Here is a 25,000-nt window from a genome sequence, read left to right as displayed (position 1 = left end):
TTACTTGTGTGTGTGTGTGTGTGTGTGTGTGTGTGTGTGTGTGTGTGTGTGTGTTTAGGGTAAAGTGAGGTACAGGTGTTAATACCAATGTAACCTGTGTGTTCCAGGGCAGGTTCACCATCGCAGCCAAACACCACATCACCATCGCAGAGGTCTACGAGTCTGAGCTGGTGGATATAGAGAAGGTATAGGATACACACACACACACACACACACACACAGCGCATCACACACAGCGCATCACAGGCCTATACAGTGAAGCTGTGCAATACAATATACAATCCTCTATACATATCCTGATCTGTCATGCTCTGGTTGCCTAGGCGATCGCCCACTATGAGCAGGCGGCAGACTACTACAAGGGGGAGGAGTCCAACAGGTAAGCCCCGCCTCCAGCTGGTCGTGATGAGATGGGATGCCCACCTTCTCCTCGCGCTGCACCCCCCCACTCCCCCCAACCTCTGCCTGCTTTACTGGCATGACAAATTATGCTCTGTCTGTGATGGTTTCTCTCTCTCTGTCCACCTCTCTCTCTCTCTCTCTCTCTGTCCATCTCCCTCCCTCTCTCTCTCTCTCTCTCTGTCCATCTCCCTCCCTCTCTCTCTCTCTCTCTCTGTCCATCTCCCTCCCTCCCTCTCTCTCTCTCTCTCTCTCTGTCCATCTCCCTCCCTCCCTCTCTCTCTCTCTCTCTCTCTCTCTCTCTCTGTCCATCTCCCTCCCTCTCTCTCTCTCTCTCTCTCTCTCTCTGTCCATCTCCTTCTCTCTCTCTCTCTCTCAGTTCAGCCAATAAGTGTCTTCTGAAGGTGGGCCATTACAGTGCTCAGCTGGAGCAGTACCAGAAAGGCATCGAGATCTACGAACAGGTCTGTCTGTCTGTCTGTCTGTCTGTCTGTCTGTCCGTCTGACTACCTGCCGGTCTGTGCCTTTCTGTCTCTCTCTCTCTCTCTCTCTCTCTCTCTCTCTGCTTGTCTCTGTCTGTCTGTCACCAGTGAAAGCAGATTCATTCTCAATCAATCAATCAATCAAAGCTTTATTTATATAGCGCATTTCATACCCAGGCAACACAATGCGCTTTACAGAGAACAAGGGAGGTGGGCAGACATCCCACCCCTACATATTCCAGAGGGAAGCAAAAAAACAGTAATCACCCGGGGGTCTGTGACTGGGTACTGATCTGCTGTAATGGCTCCCATGCTAATTTATTGTAACTGGTACTGTAATACAATTAACAATTAGTACTGTAATACAATTAACAATTAGTACTCTAATACAATTAACAATTAGTACTGTAATACAAACCCACTGATCATGTCCGGTTTCCTCCGTATGTGGCCCAGCCCCAGCTAGAAGCCTACAATGAAAAATGTGAGTGAAAGTTAGAAGAATAAGTGGTACGATTCAGGAATAAATAATGGCCACAAGAAAGAGAGAATTGCAGCCATGAGAAAGAGGACTGGAGCAGCTCATCATTACTGATGCAGCGGGGGGGGGGGGCAGCATGTCTGGGTTAGGGGTAGGGGTAGGGGTATGGGTAGGGGTAGGGTTAGGGAGACATTCTCCCACAATAAGAAGAGCAATATAGCGAGACTACAGTTGCCACGCAGTGTTTTTCATCTTTCAAACTCATTGTCCTCCATTGTGGCTCCCGAGGTTCATGTGGGCAGCTGTGGCTCAGTGGTAGAGCGGGTCGTCCAGTGACCACAGGGTCGGCGGTTCAAATCACAGCTCCTCCTGTCCACATGCCGAAGTGTCCTTGGGCAAAGACACTGAACCCCAAATTGCTCCCAATGAGCAGGCTAGCACCTTGTACGGAAGCTGCCGTCATTGGTGTGTGTGTGTGTCTGGGTGTGTGTGTGTTTGTGAATGGGTGAATGAGAGGCCATTGTAAAGCACTTTGAATAAAAGCGCTATATAAGTGCAGTACATTTACCATTGACCATGTTTGTTGCAGATATTCAGATTTACTCATATGGGAAAACAATGTCTGGTGTCAGAAAGGTTCCCTGGCCTGGGTTGGGCAGGGCTGTTCTCCTGGCTTGGGCAGGGCTGTTCTGCTGGGTTGGGCGGGGGTGTTCTCCTGGGTTGGGCAGGGCTGTTCTCCTGGGTTGGGCAGGGCTGTTCTCCTGGGTTGGGCAGGGCTGTTCTCCTGGGTTGGGCAGGGCTGTTCTCCTGGGTTGGGCAGGGCTGTTCTCCTGGGTTGGGCAGGGCTGTTCTCCTGGCTTGGGCAGGGCTGTTCTCCTGGGTTGGGCAGGGCTGTTCTCCTGGGTTGGGCAGGGCTGTTCTCCTGGGTTGGGCAGGGCTGTTCTCCTGGCTTCTCTCCATTAAGTGTTCACCGGGGTTGTTTGTGTGTCAGGTTGCCACCAGCACCATGGACAACCCACTGTTGAAGTACAACGCCAAGGAGTACTTCTTCAAGGCCTCTCTGTGCCACTTCATAGTGGATGAACTCAACGCTAAGGTACTGTAATACTAAATCATCAAATCAAACTTTATTTGTATAGTGAATTTCATACCCAGAGGCAACACAATGTGCTTTACAGAGAGCAATGGGGGATGGACATAGGTCCCACCCCTACATATTCCAGAGGGAAGCAAACTGCTACTACTGCTATATTACTATAATACTACTGTAATGCTACTGCTATACTGTTGATATACTACTTCTATACAGCAGTATTCAATTAAGACTGAGTGTGTGTGCTTGTGTGTGTGTGTGTGTGTGTGTTTGTGTGTGTGTGTGTGTGTGTGTGTGTGTGTGTGTGTGTGTGTGTGTGTGTGTGTGTGTGTGTGGGTGTGTGTGTGCGTGCGTGCGTGCGTGCGTGTGTGTGTGTGTGTGTGTGTGTGCGTGTGTGTGTTCCAGCTGGCCATAGAGAAGTATGAGGAGATGTTTCCTGCCTTCGCAGACTCCAGAGAGTGCAAGCTGCTGAAGGTAGACATGCTCTCCTCTACTCTGGCTTAAGCCCCTCCCACAGCGAGCGAGGGGGCGTGTTCATGCATGTAGAAGAATACAAACAGAGGAAAATCTGATTTTTGGGGAGACCGACCAAAATAACGGTGTAGCTGGAACGCTGGCGCACAATAATAGTAAACACACTGCATCCAACGTTCAGAGAACACTGTACTGTTACCCCCCCTGACTGTGCTGTTACCCCCCTGACTGTTCTGTTACCCCCCTGACTGTGCTGTTACCCCCCCTGACTGTGCTGTTACCCCCCTGACTGTTCTGTTACCCCCCTGACTGTGCTGTTACCCCCCCTGACTGTTCTGTTACCCCCCTGACTGTGCTGTTACCCCCCTGACTGTGCTGTTACCCCCCTGACTGTTCTGTTACCCCCCTGACTGTGCTGTTACCCCCCTGACTGTTCTGTTACCCCCCTGACTGTGCTGTTACCCCCCTGACTGTTCTGTTACCCCCCTGACTGTGCTGTTACCCCCCCTGACTGTTCTGTTACCCCCCTGACTGTTCTGTTACCCCCCTGACTGTGCTGTTACCCCCCTGACTGTTCTGTTACCCCCCTGACTGTGCTGTTACCCCCCTGACCCCCCCCCCCCCCCCCTGTAGAAGCTGCTGGATGCCCATGAGGAGCAGAACAGCGAGGCGTTCACGGAGGCGGTGAAGGAGTTTGACTCCGTGTCTCGTCTGGACCAATGGCTGACCACCATGCTGCTGCGCATCAAGAAGACCATCCAGGGAGACGCAGGAGACCTCAAGTAGACAGAGAGAGGGAGGGGGGGGGTGGGGCAGGGGGTGGAGAGAGGGGAGGAAAGAGGAGGGGGGGAGAGGGGAAGAGAGGAAGGGGGGGGGTAGAGAGTTGGGGCACAAATGTAGGGAGTGGGATAAGATTTGTGTGTCTCCTTCAGTGTAAATATGTAGCTCCTCACACTCTGCATGTGACACTTACAACCTCCCTACAACCTTCCCACAACTTCCCTACAACCTCCCTACAACCTTCCCACAACTTCCCTACAACCTCCCTACAACCTTCCCATAACCTCCCTACAACGTTCCCATAACCTCTGTCTCACAGTATTCCTGCAACCTTCCCACAACCCTCCCACATCTCTGCTGTCTTTTCGTGATTAGACAGGACATTATTCTTCTGTTAAATTATAAGTGTTGGGCTGTACAGATTGTGTGTGTCTGTGTGTGTGTGTCTGTGTGTGTCTGTGTGTGTGTGTGTGTGTGTGTCTGTGTGTGAGAGAGAGGGAGAGAGGAGGGAGAGAGTGAAAGGAGTGTGTGACGTTGTGGTATTATAATAATATAACATTATAAGAACTATCTATGGGACTATGATGAACCGTTAATAACTGAATCTTGTTCATTAAGTACTGTCTGTGTTTACTATCTGTGGCCACTAGGGGGTCTTAGAGACAGCAAAGCCTGGGGCTCAACTGTTAGGGCATTGATATTATGTGTGTGTAACAGATGTCACTGCGTTGCTCGTCAGTATAGCTTCCACCCTCACTTTTCCCACACTGGGTTTGAACTCTAGTCTCACGAACAAACATGACCACCGCTCATAAACACTGCTACCTACCAGCTACACACATGATCACCGCTCATAAACACTGCTACCTACCAGCTACACACATGATCACCGCTCATAAACACTGCTACCTACCAGCTAGACACATGATCCCCACTCATAAACACTGCTACCTACCAGCTACACACATGATCACCGCTCATAAACACTGCTACCTACCAGCTACACACATGACCACCGCTCATAAACACTGCTACCTACCAGCTACACACATGACCACCGCTCATAAACACTGCTACCTACCAGCTACACCACCAAAAAACTTGTGATTGGATGGCATGGGTGGGCAGTGTTTATACTGAGGGGTTTAACCAGTTTAACCAATTCAACCCGGTTACACACGCATATCAGATGCATACATCTGTGCATTGGTCATTTATGTCAAGAGGATATTTGAAATGTAGTTTTTACATGGTTAGGGTTAGGGAGAGAGAGAGAGAGAGACTCTAGCTAACTGCACTCAGTCCTCTACTGTAGGTATCTGGACAGCTAACTGCCCCCAGCTCACTGCCCTACCTGCCCCTCAGGGCTGACCTGTCCCTTTGCTTTCCTATGTGCATGTTGTCATGGTGATGTGTTGGTGTTGTAGAACAGTGAGGGTCCACCCCGCCCCCCCCCCCCCCCCACACACACACACACACACACTCTCAGACTAAAGCTATAGAACCATCAAGATATCACGTATACGTTTGTATGTTTATCATCATGTGCTGAACCAATGTACAAAAATAAAATATATAACCACACTTGACTCGGGTGCTGTGAAATGTTTGAGGGAAGAAGAATATCAATGGAAAGTGCTTTATACAAATATAATGAGTTTATTATAATAATTTGTATTTAATTTATTTTATTAGGCCTATTATTATGTCTGAGCAAGCTTTCGCTACCAAGGCTGCATAGTTACCGGCTCTAGAATGGTCACTGCCGTTTTTTGCATTATTTAATGACTAAAACGTTCGATTATGGCGTTTCAAGCTCTTCATGGCAGTTGGGTTTCTCATTAGGCGAGAGAATCGCACGGTTTCAGTGAAAGTTAGTATTTCACGCAAGTTTAGCTACTCTGATGGAGGATATCGCTACAGCATCGTGCCCATCACCGGGATACTTCCATCTCCCGGTCCGGGTGGGGAGGTACGTCTTAACGGAGAAGCTCGAGAGTGGCGTGTTCAGAGCGGCGGACCCTCACAGTGAACACCAGCTAGTGTGTAAGGTAAGGGTGGCTCCAAGTAGTCGGCAGAAAAGTAGGCCAGACTATTTCGCAGTAGGCCTAGGCTAGTAGCCTAATAACAACAATAACAATAATAATAAATAAGGCTACATGTTATTGTAGTCTATTTCGTTTCTGGTTGTAAGGAAGAAGAATCAGATCCGTCGATGTCAGTTTCAATACTTTTATTGAATCTGGCATCAAAATCACACTGCAGTTGTGATGAGTTCACACGCCAATGGTCTAGGATGAACTAACCTGACAGAGATATCTCTATTGGTTATACGAAAAGAGGTGTTGCCCAAAATTGTCCTGTTCTTCGTTAGGCTACCTTGTCTAAAGTTAGACAGTTTAATGGCTCAGTTAAACAGATCTTGTGTGCCCTGTTTTTGTGACGGTGTGTGTTTGTGGGTTGACTATGAAAACCAGCGCTCTGCTGTGAGACACCTAATCCTATAGTAAGAAACTTGACGCCTAGTGAATATATAGGTTTTACTAAAAGCCAATAAATGTCATATAGGTGGCAATAGTGAATATATGGATTTTTCTAAAAGGCACTTAATGTCATATAGTTTAGATAAGAAGCACTTAGTAAAATATAGGTGGCGCCAGTCTGCCACAGCAACACACTGGAACATCCCCAGTGTTCTTCAACTTAGGCCTGTCTGTATTTTTCCATCCCTCCAATATGCCTATATGTGTGCATTTGAAATTCACTATAAAACTTGTGATTATACTGGTCAAAATATACTACATTATTTACACTTTACATTTAAAAACAAATAAGTTCTATAAAACGAGAATAAAAAACAGAAGTATAAAAAACAAAGCATAAAAACAGTCAAAAAGAGAGTCTGATCCTCTCCTGTGTTTCAGGTGTTTGATCTGGCGCGCTACTGGAAGGCCCTGTGTGCGTACTCGCTGCTCCCCGCGCACCCGAACATCAACCAGGTACGGGACGTGGTTCTCGGGGAGTCGCGTGCTTTCGTGTTCTTCCCCCGGAGCTACGGGACCCTGCACGCGCTTCTACGGACACGTCGCAGGCTGCGCGAGGACACGGCGAGGGGACTCTTCCGCCAGCTGCTGTCCTCGGTTGCGCATTGCCATGACAACGGACTGGTGCTAAGGGACCTCAGACTAAAGAAGTTTGTGTTCATGAACAGAGAGAGGTGTGTGCATGTGTGTGTGTGTGTGTGTGTGTGCGTGTGTGTGTGCGTGTGTGTGAGAATGTGTGTTTATTCACATTAGCTTTGAATAGCCTGTTGGATGATATGTGTGTGTGTGTGTGTGTATGTGTGTATATGTGTGTGCGTGTGTGTGTTCTAGGACCCTGCTGATGCTGGAGAGCGTGGAGGATGCAGTCATGGAGGAGAGAGTCGGAGGAGACCACCCCCTCCTCACCGGCCCCTCCCCCTACGCCTGCCCCTCCCCCTACACCAGCCCGGAGATGCTGCAGGCCATGATGGAAGCACCTGCTGGGGGCGTGTCCAGAGCTGCCGGGGACGTGTCCAGAGCTGCTGGGGGTGTGTCCAGAGCTGCCGGGGGCGTGTCCAGAGCTGCTGGGGGTGTGTCCAGAGATGCCGGGGGCGTGTCCAGAGCTGCTGGGGGGGTGGACGCGGACGGAGATGCAGGGGGTGCGTGTGGTCATGTGTGGGGCTCTGGGGCGGCGGACGTGTGGGCCTTGGGGGTGATGCTCCACGCCATGCTGTTCGGCTGCTACCCAGAGAGAGCTGGACTGGCCAGAGGGGGTGTGGTCTCCCCTCCTGCCTGCTGTCTGATTCGCTCAGCTCTACATTCTAACCCTGCTCTCCGCCTCTCTGCCTCTGAGCTGTTGACACACCCCTGGCTCTGCTCCCAGACCCGCTCCCCCCCTCACACACACACACACTGTCACACACACACGCCCGACCAGACTGTACCAGTCTGACACACATACACACACTTTCAGACAAATATGCCTGACCAGACAGTACCAATCTGACACACACACACACACACACCTGAGCAGCTCAAGCTTGCTGATACCCATGCACACACACACACACACACACACACACACACACACACACACACCTGAGCAGCTCAAGCTTGCTGATACCCATGCACACACACACACACACACACACACACACACACACACACACCTGAGCAGCTCAAGCTTGCTGATACCCATGCACACACACACACACACACACCTGAGCAGCTCAAGCTTGCTGATACCCATGCACACACACACACACACACACACACACCTGAGCAGCTCAAGCTTGCTGATACCCATGCACACACACACACACACACACACACACACACCTGAGCAGCTCAAGCTTGCTGAAACCCATGCACACACACACACACCTGAGCAGCTCAAGCTTGCTGATACCCATGCACACACACACACACAGAGACTAGATTCCTGCTGCTGACTGTAGAAGCCTTGGGGAGGCTCTGCTGCCACACACCAATAAAGGAAGGAAACAGGTTCTGTTTTCTGTTGTTTATCTTCCAACACTGTGTGTGTGATGTCAGGCTGGGCTAGCCTGGGTCCAGGCGTTTGAATCCGCCCACTCCAGAGTTGATCTGGGTCCAGGCGTTTGAATCCGCCCACTCCAGAGTTGATCTGGGTCCAGGCGTTTGAATCCGCCCTCTCCAGAGTTGATCTGGGTCCAGGCGTTTGAATCTGCCCACTCCAGAGTTGACTGAGGAGTGTAACGTGTCTGGGTCCAGGCGTTTGAATCCGCCCTCTCCAGAGTTGACCTGGGTCCACGCGTTTGAATCCGCCCACTCCAGAGTTGACCTGGGTCCACGCGTTTGAATCCGCCCACTCCAGAGTTGATCTGGGTCCAGGCGTTTGAATCCGCCCTCTCCAGAGTTGACCTGGGTCCACGCGTTTGAATCCGCCCACTCCAGAGTTGACTGAGGAGTGTAACGAGTTGCCAGTTCTGTCTGATAACAGGCCATGGCTGGGTGCCTCCAGGGCAGATCCAGGAGCAGCAGAGTCCACTAAGAAAGATGTGGCAGTTGCAGCAACAATTCAGACATTTTCAGTGATTGGCTGCTAATATTTAAAGAGCACAGTGCCTCAAAGCTATTGTCCCACAGTGTGTGTGACAGTACACATAAACATCACACGCACATTGCACACTCACTGTAAATACACTGGCCGAACTCTATTTTGTATATTGTTCTTATTTTTGTATTCATATTTTGTGCTGCTCATTTGCACTGTCCCGTCTCATCCCTGCACCCTGTCTAATGTTGTCTCCAAATCCTAGTATGTTGTAAAACTACATGGCAATAAACATTTCTGATTCTGATTTACCTGTTGTCCCAATTTACCAGCCACCCTCGCCTGCAGGGGGCAGAAGCACGTTTCCACAGCGGTCAGTCCGCCGACAGAGAAGAAGAGCTCCACAATGCGTGGCTCACACGTTTCCGGTTGTCTGGATAACGACGGCTCCTTGCAACCAAGTCGTTTCATCTACCAGGCAAACTTGTCGATAGTAGCAACTGTTTTATTTTTGGCATAAAATCTCTTTCACGAGAGGGAGATAACACACAAACGGCAAGATGCCGCGAATTATGATCAAAGGAGGCGTGTGGCGTAACACCGAGGTATGTTGATATAGCTAGCATAGCTAGCTAGTTAGCCAAGTTGGCTAGCGCCTTCTCTGTCGTAGCGTCTTACCAGACGATCTATCGAAATTCAAACTCTTTCTCCAAAATATTGACGTTATTGTTTTTATTCATGAATTATTGATGCGAGTTAGGCTTGTTGATGCTATATTTGAACATCATTTCAGAAATCGCGTGAATATGCTAGCTACCATGCACACACAAATGTTGAAATAAGTCCCAATGAGCAGCTAAGTTTGAGGCTAACTTGCTAGCATACCTAGCTAGCTGCTAGCATAGCTAAGCTAACGTTAACGTTACCAAAATACTGGTCGCATCAAACTCATCAGCTAACGTTAATTAGCAAAGTATGTGTGCTTTGATGTTAAAAGTTGAATGCTGCTTTTTGAAATAAGCCAGTCAGCTAGTCACAAGCTAACCAATCATTATCAACGTTTAGATTCAACAATCATACAGCTAGGATTAAAGATAGTAAAGCTCCAGATTCAAGTCACATCACCCAGGCAGCCGTAGCTATGACCCCTACCATAGTCAGTCACATAGCCAGTCAGTCAACCTCTGCTTCACCTGTGTGTGTGTGTGTGTGTGTGTGTGTGTGTGTGTGTGTGTGTGTGTGTGTGTGTGTGTGTGTGTGTGTGTGTGTGTGTGTGTGTGTGTGTGTGTGTGTGTCCAACAGGATGAGATCCTCAAGGCAGCAGTGATGAAATACGGGAAGAACCAGTGGTCCCGTATCGCCTCTCTGCTGCACCGCAAGTCTGCCAAGCAGTGCAAGGCCCGCTGGTGAGCGCTCCTACGAGCCTGTGTGTCTAATGTCTGCGTGTTTGTCTGTGTGTTTGTCTGTGTGTGTCTTTCTGTGTTTAATATGTGTGTGTATCGGTGTGTTTAATGTGTGTGTGTGTGTGTGTCGGTGTGTGTGTTGTCTGGATGTTTAATGTGTGTGTGGGTGTGTTTGTCTTGGTGTTTAATGTGTGCGTGTGTGTGTGTGTGTGTGTGTGTGTGTGTTGGTGTGTGTTTGTCTGGGTGTTTAATGTGTGTGTGTGTGTGTGTGTGCAGGTATGAGTGGCTGGACCCCAGCATTAAGAAGACGGAGTGGTCTCGGGAGGAGGAGGAGAAGCTGCTGCACCTGGCCAAGCTGATGCCCACCCAGTGGAGGACCATCGCCCCCATCATCGGACGCACCGCCGCCCAGTGTCTGGAGCACTACGAGTTCCTGCTGTGAGACACACACACACACACACATACACAATCTAGACCAAACTAGCAGATAAGACCAAACTAGTGAAAAAAAACGTAGAGGAACATTTTGCGTTTCTGGTCGAATCTCAGCATGCGCGCACGGTTTGAACCCGGCATAACCACGCCTCTATGGGAGGAGCCACCATCGGCTCTAAGCTATGTTGTCGACCTGACACTGAATTTTAGAAATTGACACAGCCAATCAGCAATCTGCAAAGACACGGTTTTCACAAAGACACGGTTTTCAAAAAGACACGGTTTTCCCAGAGACACGGTTTTCACAGAGGTCCTGGTTCTGATCTTGACTGATCCCTCTCAATTATCAGAGCAACAGAGATATTTCAGTGGGAAATTAGCGTATTCACCATCTACCCCAGAGTCAGACAAGAAGATACATCCCCTTCTCTTTTCTGTGCATGCAGATACCTGCACCGGTATCCTAGCTTAGCATCATTCCCTGGAAGTGGCTTCGGTCAACTAGCCTATAGCTCCCAAAAGTGACGCAATACAATGTCCAATAACTCCAAAACGTTCTTGTTTACATGTTGTGACTTGTGTATTTTACCATGTGTAGAATCTTCTGTCCTTGATAGTTGTGTGTGTGTCTGTGTCTGTGTGTGTGTGTGTGTGTGTGTGTGTGTGTGTGTGTGTTTCCAGAGACAAAGCAGCGCAGCGGGATAATGAAGAGGACACGGCCGACGACCCCAGGAAACTGAAACCTGGGGAGATCGACCCCAACCCTGAGACCAAACCTGCCAGACCTGACCCTGTGGACATGGACGAGGGTACGCACACACACACACGCATACACACACACGCACACACACACACACCCCACGCACACAAACACACACACATACACACACTTTAAACATGTTATTACCGGTTAAGGTGAGTAAACTCTTTGTATGTGTGCGTGTGCGTGTGTGCGTGTGCGTGTGCGTGTGTGTGTGTGTGTGTGTGTGTGTGTGTGTGTGTGTGTGTGTGTGTGTGTGCGCGTGTGTGTAGATGAGTTGGAGATGCTCTCAGAGGCGAGGGCTCGTCTGGCCAACACTCAGGGAAAGAAGGCCAAGAGGAAAGCCAGAGAGAAACAGCTAGAGGAGGCCAGGTAACACACACACACACACCCCGCCAGGCCTGGTGTGAGGTCACGGCCCGCTGACCCCTCTGTCTCCCCAGGCGTCTGGCGGCGCTGCAGAAGCGGAGGGAGCTGCGTGCCGCCGGCATCGATGTGCAGAAGAAGAGGAAGAAGAAGCGCGGCGTGGACTACAACGCTGAGATCCCCTTCGAGAAGAAGCCGGCGCAGGGCTTCTACGACACCAGCATGGAGCTCTACCAGGGCCTGGAGCCCAACTTCAAACGCCTCCGCCAACAGCACCTGGACGGGGAGCTGCGCAAGTCAGTCACACACACACACGCACACACACACACACTGCTGACAGACACTGTCACACAAACACAGGCACTGCAGACCCGGTCACATGACCCCACACAGACAGGGCTGTCAGATTGTGATTTTTCCACACTGAGGAGGAGGAGTGATGATGTGATGTGTGTCCAGTGAGAAGGAGGAGAGGGAGAGGAAGAGAGACAGACAGAAGATCAAGAAGAAGAAGGAGTCTGATCTTCCCTCAGCCATCCTGCAGACCAGCGGACTGTCTGAGTTCACCAAGAAACGCAGCAAGCTGGTTCTGCCCGCTCCTCAGGTACCAGAACTACTACCGAGTTATACTACTACTACACTACTACTACTACTACTACTACTACTACTACTACTACTACTACTACTACTACACTACTACTACTACACTACTACTACTACTACTACTACTACCACTACCACCACTACCACTACTACTACTACTACTACTACTACTACTACCACTACTACTACTACTACTATAACTACTACTAATACACTACTACTACTACTACTACTACTACTACTACTACTACTACTACTACTACTACTACACTACTACACTACTACTACTACTGCTCCACAGGTACCAGTCGTACTACCGGGTTATAAGACTACTACTACGACGTTACTACTGCTCTCCCTGACCGACCTAGTTATACTACAGTACTACTACACTACTACTGCTTTTACTACACTACTACTGTTACTACTACATTAGTACTACTGCTTTACTACTACACTATTAATGTCATAACAGGATGTGCAGATGTGAGGCCTGTGAATTTAAACCTGTGCGTGTGTGTGTGTGCGCGTGTGTGTGTGCGCGCGTGTGTGTGTGTGTGCGCACGCGTGTGTGTGTGTGCGCGCGTGTGTGTGCGCACGTGCGTGTGTGTGTGTGTGTGCGCGCGTGTGTAGATCTCAGATGCAGAGCTGGAGGAGGTGGTGAAGTTGGGCCAGGCCAGTGAAGTGGCTCGTCAGACAGCAGAGGAGTCCGGCATCACTAACTCCGCCTCCTCAGCCCTCCTATCAGAGTACAGCGTCACCAACAGCTCCATGGCAACAGGACTACGCACCCCAAAGACCCCCGCAGCACAAGACAAGATCCTGCAGGTAAACACACACACACAAAAACACACACACACACACAAAAACACACACACGTACACACTAGTACTGATACCCGTGGGAGCACACAATCAGTAATTGGCCATATGCCTGTCGCCACCCCAGAACCCGGGATTCGGGTATTGAACCGGCCGCCATTCAGAATGAATGGAGAAATGTGTTAAGCTCCTGAGCCAAAGTCCCAACTGAATGATGATCAATGGTTGGTTATTCTCTGGGCTTAGAACGACTGTAATCAACTCCAAACTGCTCAGAAGCACCACGCATCACGGTTAGCGGACAACTTCTGCTTGGCAGGTCCGGCGAGGAATCCAACCATGTCCACTTCTACATATCTGATCTTCATCTCATTTTAAAACGACAATTCATTAATTTCACAGATCGATAGGATAGGCCCCTCCCTCATTAAACACACCACAGAAACACAAACACTCCTGTTCAATGTTCTCTTTCTCTCTCTCTCTGACTCCCCCTAACCCAGGATGTCTCTGTCTCTGTCTCTCTCTCTCTCTCTCTCTCTCTCTCCCTCTCCCTAACCCGGATGTCTCTCTCGGTCTCCCCCTACCAGGAGGCCCAGAACCTGATGGCGCTCACCAACGTGGACACGCCCCTGAAGGGCGGGCTGAACACGCCGCTGCACCAGAGCGACTTCTCCGGGGTCACGCCTCAGAGACAGGCCGTCCAGACGCCCAACACCGTGCTCACCACACCCTTCAGGTGCTCACACACACACACACACACACACACACACACACACAAACACACACACACATTCATATACACACTCTCACAAACAGGCAGTGTGTGTTGTGTGGTTCATGGTTGCCATGTGGACGGTGTTGTTGTTCCTGTAGAACCCCGGGACAAGGGTCAGAGGGCATGACCCCCCAGGCCAGTTTGACCCCCAAGGTGGGGCTGACCCCAGGGCTGACCCCTGGCCACACCCCCCTCCACACCCCCCTCCGAGACAAACTCAACATCAACACCGAGGAGCAGCTGGCCGACCCGGCCTTCGCCAAGCACCTGGTACCTGTCTGTCTGTCTGTCTGTCTGTCTGTCCTGTCTGTCTGTCCTGTCTGATCATAACCATCACCCTGCCACCTGTCTGCTTACCTGTCTGTCTGTCTCACCTGTGCGTGTGTGTGTGTGTGTGTGTTTGTGTGTGTGAGAGCAGCAGAGGGAGACTCGGGAGCAGCTGAGACTGGGCCTGATGTCGCTGCCGGTTCCTAAGAACGACTTTGAGATCGTCCTGCCGGAGAACGCGGAGAGAGAGCTGGAGGAGACGGACACGGAGCAGGGGTACGTCGAGGACGCCGCCGAGATAGAGGACCGCAAACAGGTACCCCACACACACACGCGTGCACACACACACACGGACACGGACATGCAGACCCGGACACACACACAGACGCCACACTCACTCAAAGCTCATAGTGATGTTTCTAAGCGGTGTGTGTGTGTGCGTGCGTGTGTGCGTGTGTGTGTGTTGCAGGCTGTTCGGGATGCGGAGAGAGAGAGAGAGCTGAAGATGAGACACACAGCCGTCCAGAGGACCCTTCCAAGACCAACAGAGGTCATTCACACACACACACACACTGTTTATTCACCTGAGAGACACACACACACACACTGTTTATTCACCTGGGACACACACACACACACACACACTGTTTATTCACCTGGGACACACACACAGACACACACACAGACTGTGTTTATTAACCCCCCAGGTGAATGAGTCGATCCTGAGGCCCGGGGGGGCGGAGCCTCTGTCGGACCTGCAGCAGGCGGAGGAGCTGATCAAGAGGGAGATGATCACCATGCTGCACCACGACTGCCTGCACCACCCCACCCCCAGCAGCGCCAGCCAATCACAGCGCAGCAAGGCCAGAGGCCCCGCCTCCACCTCCAACAACGCTGAGCACATGGCCTATCTGGACGGACACCCCTACCAGCCAATCAGCACTGAGGAGTTAGCCCAGGTGAGGAACCCTCACCCTAACCCTAACCTTAACACCCCAGAGTTGATTATCCCACTGACTAACCCTAACCTTAACCCAGCTGTTAGCCTAGCAGGATATAACACCAGGACTCCAGGATTATTTATTTGTATGAATGTTCATCCAAGCCATAGTATAAATGTGATGTGTGTCTGTGTGTGTGTGCGTGCGTGCGTGCGTGTTTGTGTGTGCGTGCGTGCGTGTGTGTGTGTGTGTCCCAGGCGTCGGAGCTGCTGAGTGCGGAGATGGAGGTGGTCCGGGGGGGGATGGGTCATGGGGATCTGTCCATGGAGGCGTACAGCCAGGTGTGGGAGGAGTGCTACGGCCAGGTGCTCTACCTGTCGGCCCAGGGGCGCTACACCCGCGCCAACCTCGCCTCCAAGAAGGACCGCATAGACAGCCTGGAGAAGAAGCTGGAGGTACACACACACACACACCCATCCCGTGTGTATGATGGTTGGACAGGATGATTGGTGGGCTGATGTGTGTGTGTGTGTGTGTGTGTGTGTGTGTGTGTGTGTGTGTGGTGCTGCAGATCAACCGTGGTCACATGACCTGCGAGGCGCGGCGTGCGGCGCGTCTGGAGAAGCGTCTGAAGGTGCTGCTGGGAGGGTACCAGTCCCGCGCGCTCGGCCTGCTCAAGCAGCACCAGGACCTCTGGGAGCAGGTGGAGCAGAGCAGCACGGAGCTGCACACCTTCCACCTGCTCAAGAGACAGGAGGACAGCGCTATACCACGCAGGAACGAGGTACACACTCTCTCACACACACACACACTCACACACACACACACACACCTTCCACCTGCTCAAGAGACAGGAGGACAGCGCTATACCACGCAGGAACGAGGTACACACTCTCTCACACACACACTCACACACACACACTCACACACACACTCACACACTCACACACACACACACACCTTCCATCTGCTCAAGAGACAGGAGGACAGCGCTATACCACGCAGGAACGAGGTACACACACACACACACACACACACACACCTTCCATCTGCTCAAGAGACACGAGGACAGCGCTATACCACGCAGGAACGAGGTACACACTCTCTCACACACACACACACACACACACTCACACACACACACTCACACACACACACACACCTTCCATCTGCTCAAGAGACAGGAGGACAGCGCTATACCACGCAGGAACGAGGTACGCACACACACACACTCACACACACACACTCACACACACACACACACACACACACCTTCCATCTTCTCAAGAGACAGGAGGACAGCGCTATACCACGCAGGAACGAGGTACACACTCTCTCACACACACACACACTCACACACACACACACACACACACACCTTCCACCTGCTCAAGAGACAGGAGGACAGCGCTATACCACGCAGGAACGAGGTACACACTCTCTCACACACACACACACACACTCACACACACACACACCTTCCACCTGCTCAAGAGACAGGAGGACAGCACTATACCACGCAGGAACGAGGTACACTCTCTCTCACACACACACACACACACACACACACACACACACACACACACACACACACACACACACACTCACACACACACACCTTCCATCTGCTCAAGAGACAGGAGGACAGTGCTATACCACGCAGGAACGAGGTACACACACACACACACACGTCTCATTCTAACTGAAGGGTCCTGGTCTAACCCCTCTAACCCCGCCCCCCCCCCCCCCCCAGGCCCTCAGGGAGGACGTCCAGCGGCAGCAGGAGAGAGAGAAGGAGCTGCAGCAGAGATACGGAGACCTGCTGCTGGAGAAAGAGGCTCTGCTCTCCGCCAAGTACTGACACACACACACACACACACACTGTCTCACACACACACACACGCAACTATTCATCTGGAATAAATTTCAAATAAATTTTATTAAGCGCATTTCTGGAACTCAACGTGATAAAATCTCCATAGTAACGCGTATCCTAGTGATAAACTCCGCCTCTGTGTGCTGATGTCAGTGATGTTGATGTTCTCTGAGCCCAGTAGTGGTTTCTGTTTCTGCTCTGATGTCAACTGTCTTAAAGATCAATAAAGTCGATGTTTCACTAGAATGTGTGTTTGTGTGTGTCTGTGTGTTTTATGCCGTTCTGGTGGTACAGAAAGCAGAGTTGCCACAACAAGTTGGCTTCAATAAGAACTTTTTATTTTTGTAAACTTTAATATTTTAAAATATACAAAAATACAACAACAAATAGATACACAAAAAGGCACAGCCAGTAAGTACTGTACCATAGCTGTTGTTGCCAATGTTGTCAGACAGTAGAATCACAATAGAGTTCCTATGTGGAAGACAGTAGAATCACAATAGAGTTCCTATGTGGAAGACAGTAGAATCACAATAGAGTTCCTATGTGGAAGACAGTAGAATAATAGAGTTCCTACGCAGAAGCAGAAAGAGCCGTCACATGGGACCTTCATTCAGTAAAGATATGTACAGTCGTCAATGGAGATAAACAAATAATTTCTTGATCCCGACTGAATTGTGCCATGACCATCACATATTTTTGTTCATTTAAAACATAATTTTGAAAGTAAAGAAAGTCAAAGTTTGTTTTAATACTGTAAAGCAGTTAATACATAAGTTTAAAATTATAAAGAGTATTATAAATAAAAAAAATTATAAATAATTTTTCTCACGCCGTTCACTACCGTTCATTTTTTTTTCTGATGAAAAGTCCCGGTTTTCTCTTCCTGCTTCCGCTTAGGACCTCTAGAATCAGGACTGGCGTCTGACTTCCAACCACACAGACTGAGAGGAGGAGCCAAGAGCCACAAAGACTGAGAGGAGGAGCCAAGCGCTTGAGGGAACCCTGTGTTCTAAAGGACCCACCAACCATAGCTGGGAATGGATTTGGATCGATAGTAATATGTTACACATATTTAAAAAATATGGATGTCCAAAAATCAACTAGAGATGGACACGACCAGAACTTATGACCCAGGGTAGCTGGGCTCTGACTGACTACATCATACTACTACTGACTACATTATACTACTACTGTATACTATACTATACTGACTACATCATACTACTACTGTATACTATACTGACTACATCATACTACTACTGTATACTATACTATACTGACTACTGTACATCATACTACTACTGTATACTATACTATACTGACTACATCATACTACTACTGTATACTATACTATACTGACTACATCATACTACTACTGTATACTATACTGACTACAACATACTACTACTGTATACTATACTATACTGACTACATCATACTACTACTGTATACTATACTGACTACATCATACTACTACTGTATACTATACTGACTACAACAGGGTCTGCTGATGATCTGCTGTCTCATTGGAAAGATGAGTGCCATGGCGGACCTTCATTGGATGAGCGTGCTCTACCTGCCATATGCTGCAGAACCAAGCATGTACACACCGATGTGTTACGCTGTGATTCCATGCGTCTTCAGCCAATGTCCTGTTCCAATCCCACAACTTCCTACCCCCTACTGTACCTCACTGCCTTCCTACCCCCTACTGTACCTCACTGCTTTCCTACCTCCTACCTCACTGCCTTCCTACCCCCTACCAAGGGTTTTGTTGAAACCTTAATCCCTCTTAAAGGTGCATCTCCAGAGTATGACATGATCCAAAATAGAAACACTTCATCGTGGTTGAAATAACATTTTTATTCCAAAACTGAAACAAGCATTTTAGTATCAATGTTGGGATTTCATAAGAGGTTCTCATCCCCCATTATTCTAAATAAAAACAAAACAACCAATGCTACAGGTGTGTGTGACTCCTCCCTCTTCAGCAGGTGTGTGACTCCTCCCTCTTCAGCAGGTGTGTGTGACTCCGCCCTCTTCAGCAGGTGTGTGTGACTCCGCCCTCTTCAGCAGGTGTGTGTGACTCCGCCCTCTTCAGCAGGCCAGGAAGATCATCCCACTACGGCTGTAGATACTCTGAGAGAGAGGAGAGAGGAGGGGATGGAGGAGAGAGGAGGAGGAGAGGAGGGGATGGAGGAGAGGAGGGACTGCATTATGAACAGCAAATCCGTGACCAGCTCTGACCAGTTGAGAGTTGGGTTAATGTGTGTGTGTACCGTATAGGTGTCTGTGTGTTTCTATATTGTGTGTGTGTGTGTGTGTGTACCGTGTGTGCGTAGCTGTAGCGTCTGATGGCCTCTCTGATATGGCATGGCTGGATGGCTCCACTGGGAGGCTCAACACTCACCGTCGAGCTCTGCAACACACACACGCACGCACACACACACACACACACACACACACACACAACACACACACACACAGTCATCAGAGCCCTAGACTCTCAGCTAGACCAGCTCCAGACTCAGTAGCTCCTCCTCCTCTCACCTTCTTGCGTTTCCTGCGGCCGCGGTCCAGACCGCCGTTCCCCTGGGGGAGGGGCTTAGAGGGGGGGAGGGGCTTAGAGCTGTGGGAGGAGCTTGGGGTGGACGGGGGAGTGTTCTCAGGAGAGTCGGGATCTTTCTTAACCTTGGAGAGAAAGACAGGAAGTGTGTGTGTGCATGTGTGTGTGCGTGCGCATGTGTACTTGATGTTTATCTCTATGTGTGTGTCTGTGTGTGTGTGTGCGTGTACCTCTGTGGTGGTGGTGTAGTGGATGTGTGTGTGTGTGTGTGTACCTCTGGTGGTACTGTAGTGTGTGTGTGTGTGTGTGTGTGTGTGTGTACCTCTGTGCTGGTAGTGTAGTGGATGTGTGTGTGTACCTCTGTGCTGGTAGTGTAGTGGATGTGTATGTGTGTGTGTGTGTGTGTGTGTGTGTGTGTGTGTGTGTGTGTACCTCTGTGCTGGTAGTGTAGTGGATGTGTGTGTGTGTGTGTGTGTGTGTGTGTGTGTGTGTGTACCTCTGTGCTGGTAATGTAGTGAATGTGTGTGTGTGTGTGTGTGTGTACCTCTGTGCTGGTAGTGTAGTGGATGTGTGTGTGTGTGTGTGTATGTGTGTGTGTGTGTGTGTGTGTACCTCTGTGCTGGTAGTGTAGTGGGTGTGTGTGTGTGTGTGTGTGTGTGTGTGTATGTGTGTTTGTGTATGTGTGTTTGTGTACCTCTGTGCTGGTAGTGTAGTGGATGTGTGTGTGTGTGTGTGTGTGTGTGTGTACCTCTGTGCTGGTAGTGTAGTGGATGTGTGTGTGTGTGTGTGTGTACCTCTGTGCTGGTAGTGTAGTGGATGTGTGTGTGTGTGTGTGTGTACCTCTGTGCTGGTAGTGTAGTGGATGTGTGTGTGTGTGTGTGTGTGTGTGTGTGTGTGTGTGTACCTCTGTGCTGGTAATGTAGTGAATGTGTGTGTGTGTGTGTGTGTGTACCTCTGTGCTGGTAGTGTAGTGGATGTGTGTGTGTGTGTGTGTATGTGTGTGTGTGTGTGTGTGTGTACCTCTGTGCTGGTAGTGTAGTGGGTGTGTGTGTGTGTGTGTGTGTGTGTGTGTATGTGTGTTTGTGTATGTGTGTTTGTGTACCTCTGTGCTGGTAGTGTAGTGGATGTGTGTGTGTGTGTGTGTGTGTGTGTGTACCTCTGTGCTGGTAGTGTAGTGGATGTGTGTGTGTGTGTGTGTGTACCTCTGTGCTGGTAGTGTAGTGGATGTGTGTGTGTGTGTGTGTGTGTACCTCTGTGCTGGTAGTGTAGTGGATGTAGCTGGCTGAGATCACGTGGTTCAAGGGACCAGTTTTGGGGCTCATGTCCTGTTTCACCAGCAGAGACAGATCTACGATCTGCAACACATACACACACACACACACACACACACACACATTTTGAAAGAGAAATATCAGGTATACACACACGCTTGCACACACACACATTTTGAAAGAGAAATATCAGGTATACACACACACATACACACACACACACACACACACACACACAGGGAAGGAACTGACTGACCTGTGCCACAGTCTCATAGGCCAGGTAGGACAGAATCTCCATGGCAACGGCATTGGGCTTCACCTCCAAGCTGCTGCAGTCTAGCCAATCACGGAACTTAGAGAACTTCTTAGCTACACACACACACACACACACACACACACACACACACACACACACACACACACACAAACACACACACACTCACACACACACACACACAAACACACACGCACACACACACACACACACACACACCAGCAGTACAGGGATGATGAAGTCGCCTGATGATCTGTGGAGACGTCTCTTAACAAGCATCATGACAAGAGAGGAGGAGCAGGGTTAATGGGGAGGAGGAGCAGGGTTAAAGGGGAGGGGAGGAGGAGCAGAGTTAAAGGGGAGGAGGAGCAGGGTTAAAGGGGAGGGGGGGAGGAGCAAGGTTAAAGGGGAGGAGAGGAGGAGCAGGGTTAAAGGGGAGGATGAGCAGGGTTAAAGGGGAGGAGGAGTAGAGGAGCAGGGTTAAAGGGGAGGAGAGCAGGGTTAAAGGGGAGGAGAGGAGGAGCAGGGTTAAAGGGGAGGAGAGGAGGAGCAGGGTTAAAGGGGAGGAGGAGCAGGGTTAAAGGGGAGGGGGGGAGGAGCAAGGTTAAAGGGGAGGAGAGGAGGAGCAGGGTTAAAGGGGAGGAGAGCAGTGTTAAAGGGGAGGAGAGCAGGGTTAAAGGGGAGGAGAGGAGGAGCAGGGTTAAAGGGGAGGAGAGGAGGAGCAGGGTTAAAGGGGAGGAGAGGAGAAGCAGGGTTAAAGGGGAGGAGGAGCAGGGTTAAAGGGGAGGAGGAGTAGAGGAGCAGGGTTAAAGGGGAGGAGAGCAGGGTTAAAGGGGAGGAGAGGAGGAGCAGGGTTAAAGGGGAGGAGGAGAGGAGGAGCAGGGTTAAAGGGGAGGAGGAGCAGGGTTAAAGGGGAGGGGGGGAGAAGCAAGGTTAAAGGGGAGGAGAGGAGGAGCAGGGTTAAAGGGGAGGAGGAGGAGAGGAGCAGGGTTAAAGGGGAGGAGGAGCAGGGTTAAAGGGGAGGAGAGGAGGAGCAGTGTTAAAGGGGAGGAGAGGAGGAGCAGGGTTAAAGGGGAGGAGAGCAGGGTTAAAGGGGAGGGGAGGAGGAGCAGGTTTAAAGGGGAGGAGAGGAGGAGCAGGAAAATCACAACAGGCCTATGCTCTATGTAAGCACAACTAACGATTCATCAAGACAGATTGATGAAAACAACCGTTTCGCGGCAGAAAATAGATTTTTAGAAACTGCATTCTAAGTGCCCCGACCACCGCCATTACATGGATATACTGGCTCGCGCTGGATTTTAAATTTCTTCGACATGCCTCCGAACTACACCAAAGTGATCTCGGTGAGTCAAACGTCTTATAATATGTCGTAAATAAGGTCCAGGTTGTCAAAAACAAGCATTGTCCTTTAAAGGGGAGGAGGAGGAGAGGAGCAGGGTTAAAGGGGAGGAGAGGAGGAGCAGGGTTAAAGGAGAGGAGAGCAGTGTTAAAGGGGAGGAGAGGAGAGCAGTGTTAAAGGGGAGGTTCCCTCACCAAAGCTGAGCTGGCGACTCTCACAGAACTCTGAATACTGAGCTGAGTCCATAACCCTGGTCTGTCTCTCCAGCCTCTACACACACTCACACACACACACACACACACACACACACACACACACACAAACACATGCACAAACACACACGCACACACACACACAAAACAAACAAAAACATGCACGCACAAACAAACAAAAACACACACACACATGAAAGAAAACAGCATGCTCAGGTGTGTTTTACTGTGTTGTTGTTGTTTACTGTGTTGTTCTGTAATTGACTCCCAGCGTCTGACTACTCTGTGAATGACCCCTGCTCTGCCGTCAGGGTCCCATGTGAACGCAGCATCAGTGTGTCTGTGTGTTAGAAGGACAATATCTTTTCATATTCCACTATCTGCATTTTTCACATCGTTCAAACACCAACACGTGAGTTAATCAAACTATTGTGAGATGGCCCCGCCCTGACCTAACCCTAACCCTAACCCTAACCCTAGCCCTGACCTAGTGTGGGGTTGGGTCAGTACGTCTGAATGACTGTTTGCAGGCCTGGACCTTCAAGATTCATGTATTTGTCCCGAGGGAAATTTGTCTTGGACATACAGGCTGCTACATACAGTGCAAAGGTGCCATAACCACGACAAAACAAACATTAGTGCATAGACATGTGACATCTTCTGTTACTATGACTACCAGCATCTGTTAGGACCTGACGCCTCACCTCCATGCGTTCCTGTTTGATCTCGTCCACTTCCTGTGTGAGGGACAGGAACTCTCCGGTCTGGTCCACCCAGGACAGGAAGTCCATCACCAGGCGCTGGCGCTTGTTCCCCCCGCCGGCCGGCTCCACCGGGTCCTCGTCCTCCAGGGTCTTCAGCACTTTGGACTTGTAGCCTCGGAACTGCATGTATCTCAGCAGCCGGCCCACCTTCCTCTGAGACACACACACACGCGTGCGCGCACACACACGCGCACGTGCGCACACACACACAAGTTGACACTCCACTAACAGGCGGTCAGTTGTCCAATCACTGGTCAAGTAGTGGTAGCCAATCAGCTGGTACCTTGTCTCTCCTCATGAGGAAGAGGATGTCGTCAGGTGAGATGACCCTTGACCCCCGCTGCACCGCCCCCTCACAAGCCTGCTGCAGCTGCACACACACAAACACACACTTTAAAGTCGCACTGAAATGAAAAAAGCATTCTGTCCCATTTTGGTTCACATAATTGGTCATAGTGTTCACCTATTCATCGATGTATGCCAAAAGAATTACAAAATTCTACTTTTGTTGTAATCTTACATCAAAGTACAGTATAGAATTTCTTTCTTCCTGGAAAACGGTAGGTCACGTGCAATGACAACAACAGGTACCTTAGATTTTAGGCCAATAATCTCACGACATCCACCCGTCAATCAACGCTATCCTTCTATCGAATCTGTCTAAAGTTCTTAAAACCTGTCCACTTGTCAATGTTCCAATCAAATTCCTCTAAACGCATGTCCCACCCTTATAGCTTGTTTGCGTCGGAAATATGTCAAACTACGGAAGTTAGATGATCTCAAATGTCCATTTCAGTGCGACTTTAACACACAAACACACACTCAGGAGTTTAACACACAAACACACACTCAGGAGTTTAATACACAAACACACAATCAGGAGTTTAGGGGGTAGTCAGCGGATGTCATAACAGTAGAGAGAGAGAATGTGTGTGTGTGTGTTACCAGGTTGATGAGTTGAGTGTGTACTATGTCCTCCACCAGAGCAGCAGTGTCAGGTAATGGCCTGCGAGCATCTCCAAGAGCAAACCTACAACACACACACACACACACACACACAATCACACAGATATTCAGCCTCCCTTTGCATAGAGTAACCACTTCCCTGGAAGGTATGGTGCAACCCACATCCTGACTCTCTCTTGGTCTCTCTCTCTCTCTTACACACACACACCCTTCCTCCCCCAGCCCCTACCTCCCAGCTGCACTCTGGGATTGGCTGTGTGTGTGTGTGTGTGTGATTGAGAGGGTTAAGGCTAGGTTGACAGTAGTGATGCTTCATTCTCTGTGACCACACCACCACAACCAGACCACTCAGGACCACAGACCACCACCAGGACCACAACCAGACCACTCAGGACCACAGACCACCACCAGGACCACAACCAGACCACTCAGGACCACAGACTAATACCAGGACCACAGACCACCACCAGGACCACAACCAGACCACCAGGACCACAGACCACCACCAGGACCACAACCAGACCACTCAGGACCACAACCAGACCACTCAGGACCACAACCAGACCACCAGGACCACAGACCACC

The 25,000-nt window shown here is 50.0% G+C and overlaps 3 protein-coding genes across 4 annotated transcripts in view; 2 read left to right on the top strand and 1 right to left on the bottom strand.

The window, feature by feature from the left end:
* LOC311316519 (beta-soluble NSF attachment protein) overlaps positions 1 to 3,715 on the top strand; it is a gene marked incomplete at both ends in the record, with an annotated part of 6,854 nt that extends 3,139 nt beyond the window's left edge. For both annotated transcript variants that reach the window (XM_084447386.1, XM_084447385.1), the window contains 6 exons: positions 108 to 185; positions 324 to 379; positions 779 to 863; positions 2,354 to 2,458; positions 2,861 to 2,929; positions 3,563 to 3,715. In XM_084447386.1, coding sequence (XP_084303512.1) covers positions 108 to 185; positions 324 to 379; positions 779 to 863; positions 2,354 to 2,458; positions 2,861 to 2,929; positions 3,563 to 3,715 — 546 coding nt within the window. The remainder of the gene's footprint in view (positions 1 to 107; positions 186 to 323; positions 380 to 778; positions 864 to 2,353; positions 2,459 to 2,860; positions 2,930 to 3,562) is intronic.
* A 5,498-nt stretch (positions 3,716 to 9,213) lies between these two features.
* LOC311316563 (cell division cycle 5-like protein) lies at positions 9,214 to 17,240 on the top strand. The gene is made up of 16 exons (XM_084447442.1): positions 9,214 to 9,372; positions 10,070 to 10,173; positions 10,447 to 10,608; positions 11,287 to 11,414; positions 11,638 to 11,737; positions 11,809 to 12,027; positions 12,191 to 12,335; positions 12,968 to 13,162; positions 13,746 to 13,894; positions 14,032 to 14,203; positions 14,352 to 14,516; positions 14,670 to 14,750; positions 14,908 to 15,159; positions 15,399 to 15,596; positions 15,713 to 15,925; positions 16,895 to 17,240. The coding sequence occupies exons 1-16, from the start codon at positions 9,328 to 9,330 to the stop codon at positions 17,000 to 17,002; spliced, it is 2,436 nt and encodes an 811-aa protein (XP_084303568.1). The 5' UTR covers positions 9,214 to 9,327; the 3' UTR covers positions 17,003 to 17,240.
* A 1,688-nt stretch (positions 17,241 to 18,928) lies between these two features.
* LOC311315880 (transcription initiation protein SPT3 homolog) overlaps positions 18,929 to 25,000 on the bottom strand; it is an 8,975-nt gene continuing 2,903 nt past the window's right edge. Inside the window, exons 3-10 of the mRNA XM_084446584.1 lie at positions 24,395 to 24,479; positions 23,733 to 23,819; positions 23,390 to 23,602; positions 22,668 to 22,743; positions 21,114 to 21,226; positions 20,837 to 20,941; positions 19,350 to 19,439; positions 18,929 to 19,159 (exon numbers count right to left, since the gene is read on the bottom strand). Coding sequence (XP_084302710.1) covers positions 19,118 to 19,159; positions 19,350 to 19,439; positions 20,837 to 20,941; positions 21,114 to 21,226; positions 22,668 to 22,743; positions 23,390 to 23,602; positions 23,733 to 23,819; positions 24,395 to 24,479 — 811 coding nt within the window. The 3' untranslated portion in view covers positions 18,929 to 19,117. The remainder of the gene's footprint in view (positions 19,160 to 19,349; positions 19,440 to 20,836; positions 20,942 to 21,113; positions 21,227 to 22,667; positions 22,744 to 23,389; positions 23,603 to 23,732; positions 23,820 to 24,394; positions 24,480 to 25,000) is intronic.

Source organism: Borostomias antarcticus (genome assembly GCF_949987555.1).
Source record: "Borostomias antarcticus genome assembly, chromosome: 12".
Lineage (NCBI taxonomy): Eukaryota > Metazoa > Chordata > Actinopteri > Stomiiformes > Stomiidae > Borostomias > Borostomias antarcticus.
The sequence above is the reverse complement of the archived record's forward strand: the minus strand, read 5'-3'. Positions and strand labels throughout refer to the sequence as shown.